The sequence below is a fragment of the Ranitomeya imitator genome, chromosome 10 (assembly GCF_032444005.1).
Source record: "Ranitomeya imitator isolate aRanImi1 chromosome 10, aRanImi1.pri, whole genome shotgun sequence".
NCBI classification, from domain to species: domain Eukaryota; kingdom Metazoa; phylum Chordata; class Amphibia; order Anura; family Dendrobatidae; genus Ranitomeya; species Ranitomeya imitator.
In genome coordinates this window covers 88,745,951-88,758,452 of record NC_091291.1, presented here as the reverse complement: position 1 = coordinate 88,758,452, position 12,502 = coordinate 88,745,951, and the positions used below count along the sequence as shown (strand labels likewise).

The 12,502-nt window shown below is 38.9% G+C and overlaps 1 protein-coding gene across 2 annotated transcripts in view; it reads right to left on the bottom strand.

Annotated features, from left to right (window-relative positions):
- Nucleotides 1-12,502, bottom strand: part of GRIK4 (glutamate ionotropic receptor kainate type subunit 4) — a 583,539-nt gene that overhangs the window by 242,159 nt on the left and 328,878 nt on the right. For both annotated transcript variants that reach the window (XM_069742917.1, XM_069742916.1), the window contains one exon: nt 3,386-3,483. In XM_069742917.1, the coding sequence (XP_069599018.1) occupies nt 3,386-3,483 (98 nt within the window). The remainder of the gene's footprint in view (nt 1-3,385; nt 3,484-12,502) is intronic.

Below are 12,502 nucleotides of genomic sequence, written 5' to 3'. Positions count from 1 at the left end.
ATCAAAAAATATCAACAAAAATAAGATCAAAGATAAGATCAAAAATTATGTAAGATCAAAAAATATCAACAACCAGAGGAGGTATGGGGACTAATAACATTCCATATATAGCCTAATTGACATTCTCCTAGATCAGAGCATATATCTATCTCCATGCAGCAACCGTGTATACACAAAGCCCTCAGTCACTATAGAATGCTATGGTATCAAAATGTTACCTGCTCAGGGTGTGTAGTTGCTGCAAAGTGGTGCGGTCAGAGAGAGGTGATGTGTCCTGCCCCGCGCCCCGGTGATGTGTTCTGCCTTGGTCACTTCCTGCTGTTATGGTTCACCACATATCAGTGTTGTATATAATTAGTTCACTGAGGTGCGTTTTGGCCTAGTGTATTTAGGACGATGAGAATTAAGACAAGGAGGTAGACTCAAATAGTTATATTCACATATCCAGCTGTCATCTCCCAGCATGGTTAACAAATATCCCTGAAGATCAATTTATGTGTATTCGACAAAATTGTACAGACATTGACCACTATCTTACGGAAGCCACACTTATTAAAAACAGTTATAGGATATGATGAAGATAAACTGGAAAAGTCCTTGAAAAAGGTTAAATTTATTACCAGGACCAATCTAATACATAAGAATAAAAAAAAGGTGCATCCCCCACTATAACTGAACAGATTGGCAAGTTACCATTCATAACCCAATTCCACAATAACTAGACATTTTTTTAAAGAATCATTCAAACACACTGGCCTATCCTAAAGCAGGACAAAATTATAGAAGATCATCTGTCCCCGTAACCTAAAATTGTATATAGGAACGCCAAAACTTTAGGTAGCTTGATAGCCCCAAGAACTAAGCAACGGACTTACTTGAAAAGTAAAACCCGTACCACACATAGTTGTAGCGTAAAGCTAATTATTTTTAAACCATGTGGGTTCTGTTTTTGCTGCATCAAAACCCCACTGGTAAGGAATACACAATGCACATTCACCAATACAGGTGTATCTGAATGTTTTCAGATCAAGGATGCAATCTCACGCCAGTGTAACATGAGGGGTAATATATGTCATGCAGTGTCCATGCAAAAAACTATGTGGGCCGCACATGATTTAATTTCTTTATATATTTTGCTTACATGCATGTAGCTAATTAGACACAGGTTTCACACTTACAACATTGTTGTTTGGCCTACTGTTAAAATGAATTGGAAGTTTATCGTCAGTTAGAAGATACAGAAACATACACTAAGCTGTCCTTCAACCCGGTAACCTCCTCTTCGGACAAATTGCAAATCATTCTTATTAGGGCCTTTGAAGAAGGCATTATTGACAAGAAGGTACTTGATGGTCTCTCTGTCAGGCTCCCTAGGATCGCTACGCTGTACCTCCTCCATAAGGTCCACAAATATCCCGTCAACCCTCCTGGACATCCAATAGTGTCAGGCATCGATGATATATGTGACTTAGTGTGTAGATTTATTGATTTTTACCTAAATCCTTTTGTAGAGACATTACCATTTAATGTTAAAAACACGACGAACGTCCTCACTAGGGTTGACGGTATCTTTGTGTAAGCCGATACAATATTAATGACAGCAGATGTAGAATACGAAAGCGGCCTAACTTTTCCTGAGGACTGACAACCGAGACAGCCATTTATGTGATCTTATTCTTGAGCTGTTAATACTTTGATCTCACCCATAACTTAATTTTTAAAAATTAATTTTATTTACAGAAGCGCGGCACAGACATGGCCTTTGTACACCAATTTCTTTCTGGGCCCCAGGGAGAGGACCATCTTTGGCAACAAGGGGGTGCTGTCTGTTGACCATGTGTTGTGTTGGTTTAGATACATTGATGATGTGCTTATATTCTGGTGGGGGAGAATGCAGCTCTCAATTTATTTATGAGTCAACTTAATGCTAATTCTTTGAATATTAAATTGACTTACAAGTATGATGCTAGGAGAATTAACTTTTTGGACATCAGTTTAGAGGTGGACCAAGATTCATCTATACAGACTGATGTCTATAGAAAGTTAACATAGGTCAATTCTCTAATACATGCAACATCTGCTCATCAAATTGCTACCAATAGGGCTGTCCTGGTGGGACAATTCCTCAGGAAAAGGCAGATTTCCTCATCTGAAGAAAATTTGAGGTGCAGACTGAGGACCTAAGGAGGAGATTTAAACAGAGGGGGTACAGTCGTAGGTGTATAAAAAATTAATATTTATGAAAGCAAAGTCTATACCCAGAAAACCAATTGCTATACCAGCATAATAATAAACATTTTTGAAAAGGAGGAGCTACCTTGGCCAAACATTGGCCAATACTTAAAATGGAGCATTCCCTGGGACCTTTCCTTGCTGAACTATGACACCTAGGCACTCTAGAAACTTTAAGGATATTCTTGTGAAGAGTCATTATTTTCTGAAAATGCCAAAACCCTTTGGTTCAAGGGGGCCGGTTTTGGGATGTTATCCATGCAGCTACTGACTTGCCTGCACCAATTTCCTTCACAACACCACCTTGACTCAGATGGGACAAAACATTTTCACATCAATCATCGCATTTCTTGTACCAGGATATGTTCACCACCGCCTCACTTGTCTAAATGAATAAGCCTGCAGTCCTGTGTCCCAGGCATCTGAACCCTACAGCTCTAAGCTGGATCCTTGTGTTACCTCAGACCTGCTACATCAAGGAGTGAGTAACTACTGCTGCGATTTGTGGTTCCACTGTTGAGGAGTTAGCAAGAGAACTGTTGCTAAAAGGAGTTTGCTTCAGTTGTGATATTAAAGTGCACCAACGAATCCTGCACACGCGCCAACATCAGCGGCCACTGGGCCCCATTGTTGGACTGTTTAAAGGGAAAGCGTCATTCCTAAAATTCACGTTTACTGCAAACCCCCTTCTTTTATTTTCTGTAGTGCACATATATTAGGTCCTGCTTCTATTAAAGTCCATGTTTAGCTCATTATAACACTATTAGAGCGCCTTTGCATACAAGCAATAACATTACCCATGAGATACATCACAGAAGATTTTACGCTTCTCGCTAACATCACAAACTACACTGTAATTATATTTCTTGTAAGCAGAGCAAATGTGGAACAGTGGCATCTATATAAAAGAATCAAACTGATACAATGCTAGTTTATTGCTTTCAAGTGCATAAATAGATGCCGGTTATGTACAGTTTTAGGATAAGCATTGCTAAATGTTTGGTTCCACTTTACAGACATAATTGTCAAGCAAATCAGAGAAAAACATCTAACATAACATAGAGTAAAAGATCAAAGAAATGAAATGACAAATGTGTCATGGCAGGTTAGAATAGCAAAGTATACAACAGATTTATTACTAGAGCGGGCTAACCTCCTTCTCTCCACAGATGTTGCTGATGATGGAGCTGGATGACGGGCTGTACGATGGGCCCAGAACCCCCAAAACTCCTTTGGGAAGGATCTGGCACACTGTAGCAAGGAGATAAAATTTCTGAGTTATTTATGTATCACCCAGGCTTTTCTTCTCTTTCAATTTCATGGATGGAATCGTGATTTAACGCAAGCGAACAATACAGCAAAAAACAGACACATTGATCGTGTACATAAATTATCGTTCTTCTCACTCTCTGTGGATTACCCAAAATGAATCAGTAAGGAAGTTGTCCCATATTTAAAGCATAGATGTATGACTAATGTATTGAGTTGCAAATTATTCATATATATCTGTCTAGTGTATTTTTCTTTGCAGGAACATAGGAAACAAGTCCTATAGATACAATGCAGTAGGACCAAAGAGCAGTGTTCTAGAGCAGTGTTCCCCAACTTTAGTCCTCAAGATCCACAAACAGATCATGTTTTCAGGATTTTTCAGCATTGACTTGGTGATAAATGCATCATGTGTGCAATACTAAGGAATTCCTGAAAACATGATCTCTTGGGGGCTCTTGAGGACTGAAGTAAGGGAACACTGGTCTACAATGTAGCTACACTGCAATTCATATAAACAAGGAAAAATTCAGCTCACCCCTATAAGTACTTTCATAGTCCATGAAAGAGATTTGAGCACGGAAGGGCGTTTCTGCTTGACGCTGTAGACTAGTGCAAAAAGACAAGGTTTCCAGCTTCGGAAGTAAAATCAAAATCCTTATTTCACAATGATAAGAAAGGAGAGAGATTGGCTGCTGGACATAAACCGGTGTTTACCGGAGGAAAAATGCTGTTGTATCACCGAACACGTTTCGAACACGTGTAGTGTTCTTAGTCCTCAGTATCACAATGAGCCGTCAGATTCAGAATAAGAATACCTTAATCAGGTGAAAGTCATGCAAGATAAGTAACAAACGCAATGAAAAACAACACGTGTGAATAACAGAAAAATAGAAGAAATGAAATGCATACAAAAGCAAAATAACTAAACAAAAAATAAGAAAATAAGTGCATATATTCATAGTGCAACATGATTTCCTTTTATAAATTTAACCCCAGGGGCACCCGAGTATTTAGTAAATAAATCCAATATGCCTTCCTGTCACGTAATTTTTTCTCCCTGTCCCCACCACGTAAGTGATCATAAATTTGTTCTCTTGCAAATACTTTAAAGTGCATGATTTGCCTGTTATGAACTTTAATAAAATAATTTTAAGCATTAGAAACATGACGAGTTGTAGGTTGAATAATATCGTATAAATGTTCTCTGATCCTGTCTTTCAATTTTCTGATGGTGGAACCTACATATAATAATTTGCATTCAAAGCATTCGATTATATACACTACATGATTAGAATTGCAGTTTAAACCTTTTTTTTTTTAATTCTTTTGAATTTTTGAACACAAAAAAAGTTGTTTTTTTTTGGAACATGAGCAGGTCTTACAGGGATGTTGTCCGCATTTTATAAAAAGCCCCAGAGTTGATAACCAGTTAAAGGGATTCTTCATTTTATTTGGATCATAAAGACTAGGGGACAAAGAATTACCCAAGGTTGGAGCGCGTCTAGAAACTTTTTATACCGTTTTTGGAGAATTTTGTCCATGGTATCGTCATCCCTTAGGACATTTAAATTACGATACACGATGTCAGAAATCGATTTAAAATATGCACTATATGTAAGAACCAATACTGGTTGTTCTTGAAAAGGATTGTTTTTAGTTTTACTTCGATTGCGGACAATATGTTCATATTCCGGATCGGAAACCACTGTAATAAGTTCCGACCTGTCTTTAGGGACATGCAAAATCATTTTATTGGAACCAACGTCCCATATTCACAAGAATGAACTGTCAAGAATAGAATTAGATGCCCTTAACAAAATAAAATCACACACATAGGCATCATCATAAAAATGTCAGATAAAGGGGGGTCCGTGGTGGTGCTAAATGATTCTGACTATGTTATGGATATTGATAATATGTTATAAGACAAAAGCATTTACTATCCTCTTAAATTTAATCCTACATTGGAATATATGACATTTTTTAAATGCATTATCGAAGTAGGCTTAAGTTTAGGTTTTCTCACCAAAAAGCAAGCAGAAAATTTGCATGTTGAGAATCCCATTATTCCAATTTGACATGCCTTGCCCAAAACGCACAAAGACATCTTTTCTCCCCCTATGCGCCCTATAGTGTCAGGGATAGGTTCATATAGTGAACATCTGGGAGAATGGCTGGACACGATTTTACAACCATTAGCACATAGAGTACCTGGATATTTGAAGGACTCTAGGGATGTGCTCAAAATGTTTAGTAATTTGGAACTCCCAGAGGACCTGGCTAACTTGTGAAGTTGCATTATACACGTCCATTCCACATAAAGTGGCTTTACATGCAGTACAATTTCATTTACAAAAATACAGTACATATTCTCTTGATTTACAATCATATATCATTTCAGTGCGTGCATTTCTTCTACCCCATAACAATTTTTTATTTAATAAAATCTTTTTTCTCCAAAACAGTGGAGTTTCAATGGGATCTAAGTTCTCCCCGTCAGTAGCGATTCTAATGATGGCGTGGTGGGAAGAACTACATATTTTCAGCACAGACAATCCGTTTTGTAATTATATAACATGGTACACCAGATATATAGATGATCTGTTACTGATGTGGGAAGGCAATCCAGAGTCATTAACCTCATTTATTTACTATATAAATAATAATCCATTTAACTTGAAGTTTACTTACACTTTTGATAAAGAAAATATTAATTTTTTGGACTTACATCTGACAGGCAAACCCTCTGAGATCATCAGTGGAAATACATACCGCAAGAAAACCGCAGGGAACACAATACTACATGCGCATAGTTTTCACCCGCAACACACAATGCATGCTATTCCTGTGGGTGAGATGCTCAGAGCCAGAAGGAATTGCAGCAATGAAGCATTTTTTACCCTTGAAAAAATAATATTAGAAATCGTCTCACAAACAGGAAATATCCAAATTGGACTATAGACCGTGCTACTAACATCGCTGCTACTAAAGACAGGTCGGAACTCATTACAGCGGTTTCCGATCCCGAATATGAACATATTGTCCGCAATCGAAGTAAAACTAGAAATAACTCTTTTGTATGCATTTAATTTCTTTTTTTTTCTGTTATTCACTTGTGTTGTTTTTCATTGCGTTTGTTAATTATCTTGCATGACTTTCACCTGATTAAGGTATTCTTATTCTGAATCTGACGGCTCATTGTGATACTGAGGACTAAGAACACTACACGTGTTCGAAACGTGTTCGGTGATACAACGGCATTTTTCCTCCGGTAAACACCGGTCTATGTCCAGCAGCCAATCTCTCTCCTTTTTTATCATCGTGAAATAAAGATTTTGATTTTACCTCCGGAGCTGGAAACCTTGTCTCTTTGCACCAGCTACACTGCAATACCAGACACAGCCTGTATGAGTGGTACAGTTTTGCACAAATTATGAAGTTTTTCCTAAACTTGAGACAACCCTATTCAACATTTCAAAAGCGTTTAAAGGGGTATTCCCATCTCCAATATCCTATCCCAATACATAGTAATGTGTAGGATGGCAGGTTTGACTGTAATTTCTTTAATCAGTGCATAATTGCTTTACTTTAATTATAACATTTCATATATACTTTTTGACTTTGAATATATATTACCGTGATATAGACTTGTGCACCAACTTTGCTGGACATGGCACTAAGGTGTCGCCGCCCTTTGAAAAATTTAAATTAAAATTTTATTTGGCATTTTTTACCTTTTTACCCATTGTTGTCTATGTAATATTTATATATTTCATAAACTTGAATGTATAATTTTCAATATTACTCGACTGTCCATTCTTTCTTTGGTTAATAGTAATGTGTTGGATACCACTTTCCTTAAACTATATATCACAATGCCCCAGTAATTATTATATACTTTATATCCAAGGGAAATGAAATTAACAAAAGATCCTTAAAATATTAAAGTTTATTATAACACTAGATGAAGGCCCGATGCTATTGCATCGGGAGGGCGGTAATTTCACAATGGGGGCAGGCTTTGCAGCACTGAGAATCTCTCCCCATGTGCTCACCCACCTATCCACTCTGTCTTTCCCCATGTTCTGACTTCTCTGGTCTGTGCTCTCTTCTTTGACCTGTCTACCCCATGTGCTCTCCCCCTTGTCTGCTGTCTTTCTCCTTCCTGTGCTGTGTTCTCCCCTCATGTGCTGTCCCATTTGAGCTCTCTCCCCCCTGTGCTCTGTCTCTCTCACCCCTGTGCGCTTTCTCTCTCCTCCATCTGCTGTCTTCTCCTCTGATGTCATCTCTTCTTTGACCTGTGTACCCCATGTGCTCTCGTACACGGTCAGACACAGACAATTTTTAAAATGAACTGTCATTCATGGGAAAATCCCTTTAATGTGACCGGCTTCCTCTGCCTGTAGACACATCACGCATCTGCTGCCGGGATTAGCCGAATGATTCACTGCGCCTGCGCTTAATTCGCAGAGGTGCAGTAAATCAGACTGCCGCCATCTTTGTGTAGACAGAGGCGGTCACATTAAAACTGCGCATGCGCTCCTCCTGTGCAAAGGTGGCGGTGGTCAGTGAATCATTCGGCTGATCCTGGCGGTGACATGTTCATTACCGTGTTCCGCTGGTGGTACTGCGCAAGATGCTGCGTACAGCGTATAAAATGTGTGTGTGTGTGTTGTGCGTACGGCATACACAGTATGTATATGTGTGTAGTGCGAGGGTGTTCTGCTGGTGGTACTGCATAAGAGGCTGGAACCACCAGCAGTTTCCATATTGAGACACCCATTACTTGGGTGTCCCAATATGGCGGTCGGTGAACTTCCGCCGAGTGGAATTCTGGGATCCGAACACATTGAAATGGAACAGGATGTGAAGAAATTACAAGCAAGTATATATTAAGATAAAATACATACAAAATAATGAAATACAATGGGTAAAATGCAAGTGCTTCTATTATGAGGGACACGAAAATAGACCCAACCTCAAATAATATCAGACATAAAAGGCAAAGTAAATGTTAATGATGGTAGCTAGCTACTTAAATAAATAGAACAATCATATAGTGCCACCTATATATTAAACACCAGTGTGTTTGGTATAGCACAAATAAATGACGATTGTCTAATAATAAACAGCAGAAACAACTTGCGTGACTCAACAATTGTGAGCTGGGTCGTGTGTCCCTCCACCCGACACTCAATTAATTTTGCTTCCTCAGGGGTAGTCCCCTTAAGAAGTGGGATGAAATGTGCGTCGGGGTGGAGGGACTATTTTCGTCTCATATTAGAAGCACTTGTATTTAATACTTTGTATTTCATTATTTTTTATTTATTTTATATTATATTAAACTTTAATATTTTAAGGATCTTTTGTTCACTTCATTTGCCTTGGGCATATATAATAATTACTGGGGCATTGTGCTATATCAATTAGAAATATAGTATAGTTTTTCTGATTTACTATGTCCCTTACCCAATGTGCACGGCATTGTAGTGGCTTAGGAATCCAAGGTTATGACCACTCATATACAGTAGTGACAATTACTTAGTTCTTGGTGGTCGTAATCATGGATTTCTAAGCTACTGTAAAGCCCTGCACATCGGGTAAGCGATAGAGTGAATCAAGAATTATACTACATTTCTAATTGGAGGTAAATATATAATTCCTGTACTGTGTTGTTGTCTTGTGCATTATCCCTTTATCATATTTTTTACATAATTTTCTATAGTGTGACATCACTATATGCATAATCCCTGATTATTTACAGTCATGGCCAAAAGTGTTGGCACTCTTGACATTTTTCCAGAGAATGAAGTATTTCTTCCAGAAAATTATTGCCATTACACATGTTTGTTATCAACATGTTTATTTCCTTTGTATGTATTAGAACAACCTACAAAAACCGAGATAAAAGGCGAATTGTACATAATTTTACACAAAACCCCCAAAATGGGCAGAACAAAATTGTTTGCACCTTTCCAAAATTGTGGTTGGGCAAATTTGTTTCAAACATGTGATGCTTGTTCAAAGTCACCTGTGGCAAGTAGCAGCTGTGGGCAATATAAAAATCACACCTGAAACCAAATAAAGAGGGGTGAAGTTGACTCAGTCTTTGCATTATGTGTCTGTGTGTGCCACACTAAGCATGGAGAACAAAAAGAGGAGAAGAGAAATGTCTGAGGACTTGAGAAACAAAATTGTTGAACAATATCAATAATCTCAAGGTTAAAAGTCCATCTCCAGAGATCATGATGTTCCTTTGTCCATGGTTCGCAACATAATCAAGAAGTTTACAACCCATGGCACTGTAGCTAATTTCACAGGACGTGGACGTCAGAGGAAAATTGATGAAAGGTTGCAATGCAGGATAGTCTGGATGGTGGATAAACAGCCCCAATCAATTTTCAAAAAAATTCAAGCTGCCTATAGGCTCATGGTGCATCAGTATGAGCTCAAACTATCCATCATCATTTTGAAGGAAATTACACGCTATGGCAGGAAATCCAGGAGGACCCCAGTGCCGACACACAGACATAAAAAAGCTAGACTGCAGTTTGCCAAAATGTACATGAGTAAGCCAAAATCCTTCTGGGAAAGCGTCTTGTGGACAGATGAGACCAAGATAGAGCTTTTTGGTAGAGCACATCATTCTACTGTTTACCAAAAATGGAATGAGGCCTACAATGAAAAGAACTCAGTACCTACTGTAAAATATGGTGGAGGTTCAAGATATTTTGGCTTTACTATATATACTCATGTATAAGCGGGGTTTTTCAGCACTTTTTTTGCTGAAAAAGATCCCCTTCGGCTTATACACGAGTCACGGTCCCACTTACTTGTTCTCCGCTGCAGTGCGGGTGTTCCCCAGTCTCTCCTGGTCATCTGCGCATGCCTACAGCCTCTGTGAGTGTTCCGGTGATTGTTGACAGGGCAGAGGTCCTGAGCAGGTGGGGACACGGTGCGCTATGGGGGCCAGGTGCCTGTGTCACCAATTGCTCAGGCCCCCAGTACTTGCGATATTCACTTCTCCCCGTTCCACTGTTGTGATGTCTTCCGCGTCCTCTGATTGTGACATTCAGGTCAGAGGGCATGATGACATCATTAGTATGCGCCCTCTGCCTGAACAGTCAGTGCAGAGAGACGGCGATGCTGAGGGGCAGTGGTCGGCGACGAGAGGTGAGTGTTTCATTATTTATTTTTTTTTGCTGTAGCAGAAGCAATATATGGTATATGGTGATCAACATAAACTGTGATTGAGCATTATATGGGCACTTAATGGAGCATTATATGGGCCGTATTTTGTATGGAGCATCTTATAGGGCCCATCTTCAATTTTATGGAGCATTATATGAGGCGTATTTTGTATGGAGCATCTTATGGGGCCATCATAAACTTTATGGAGCATTTACCAGTAGCTGCTGCATTTCCCACCCTAGGTTTATACTCGAGTCAATAAGGGTATGTGCACACGTAGGTGGGATGTCTGCAGATTTTTAAGCACCTGTTTTTATAAATCCGCAGGTAAACTGCACTGCGGATTACCTGTGGATTTACTGTGGAATTACCGCAGATTTACTGCGGTTTTTGTGCGGATTCCACCTGCGATTTTACACCTGCAGATTCCTATTATGGAGCAGGTGTAAACCACAGCGGAATCCGCACAAAGAATGAACATGCTGCGGAATAAACAACGCAGCGTTTCCGCTCGTTTTTTTCCGCAGCATGTGCATTGCGCATTTTGATTTCCATAGGTTTACATGGTACTGTAAACTCATGGAAAACAGCTGCAGATCCGCAGCGTCAAAACCGCTGCGGATCCGCAGCAAAATCCGCAGCGTGTGCACGTACCCTAAGTTTTCCCAGTTTTTTTTGTGGTAAAATTAGGTGCCTCGGCTTATACTCGAGTATATACAGTATTTTGTTGCCACTGGCACTGGGTGCCTTGACTGTGGGGAAGGCATCATGAAATCTAAAGATTTTTAAAGGATTCTTGGTCACAATGTAGGGTCTAGTGTCAGAAAACCGGGTTTGTGTCCCAGGTCATGGGTCTTCGAGCAGGAAAATGACCCAAATATACTTGAAGAAGCATCCAGAAAATAATGGAAACAAAGCGCTGGAGAGATCTGAAAAAAGGCAGCAATAGGTCCGGATCTGAATCCCATTTACCACTTATGGAAAGATCTTAAAATTGCTGTTGGGAGAAGGCGTCCTTCAAATATGTGAGACCTGTGAAAGTTTACAAAAGAAAAGTGGTCCAAAATTCTTGTTGAGAGGTGTAAGACGTTGTTGATGATTATAGGAAGCGATTGATTGCAGTTATCTATTCCAAAGGGAGTGCAACTAAATATTAAGTTGGTGCTGCCAACAATATTGTCCTGTCCATTTTGGGGGTTTTGTGTGAAAGTATGTCCAATTTGCCCTTTTTTCATTTTTTTTTTGTGTTGTTCAAGTACACACAAAGGAAATAAAGATGTGTATAACAAAACGTATAATTACAATAATTTTCTGGGTGAAATGCTTAATTTTCTGGTACAATTTCAAGGGTGCCAACACTTTTGGCCATGACTGTATATTCTGTGATGTCATTATGTTGATCATTTTTTTTATTGTGGCATAGTTATGAGCATTTTCTTGTGATGTTGCTATATGTATTATCTCTGATTTATTTGCATTAATTTCACTATATGGAATATCCCTTCACTTTGGCATCATTATGGACATTATATAACATCCGTTTTTGATGTAGCCCAGAACTGTGCCTTATATTTGTACCGTGACATCACATGTTATTTTTTTTTCCTATAAATGCCTTCCGTACGTCCGTTATCCCATTCATGTGTCATGATTGCTTGGGTAATTAATTAGCTAAAGCTTTACTGAATAATTTATCCATTTACTTTTATATCACTGTGTGCTTTATCACTGTGGATAAAACAAATATACAACTTTTTATTTTCTTCCTGCTAAAGTAAAATGGGGCACATTCAAAATGTTGCTATAC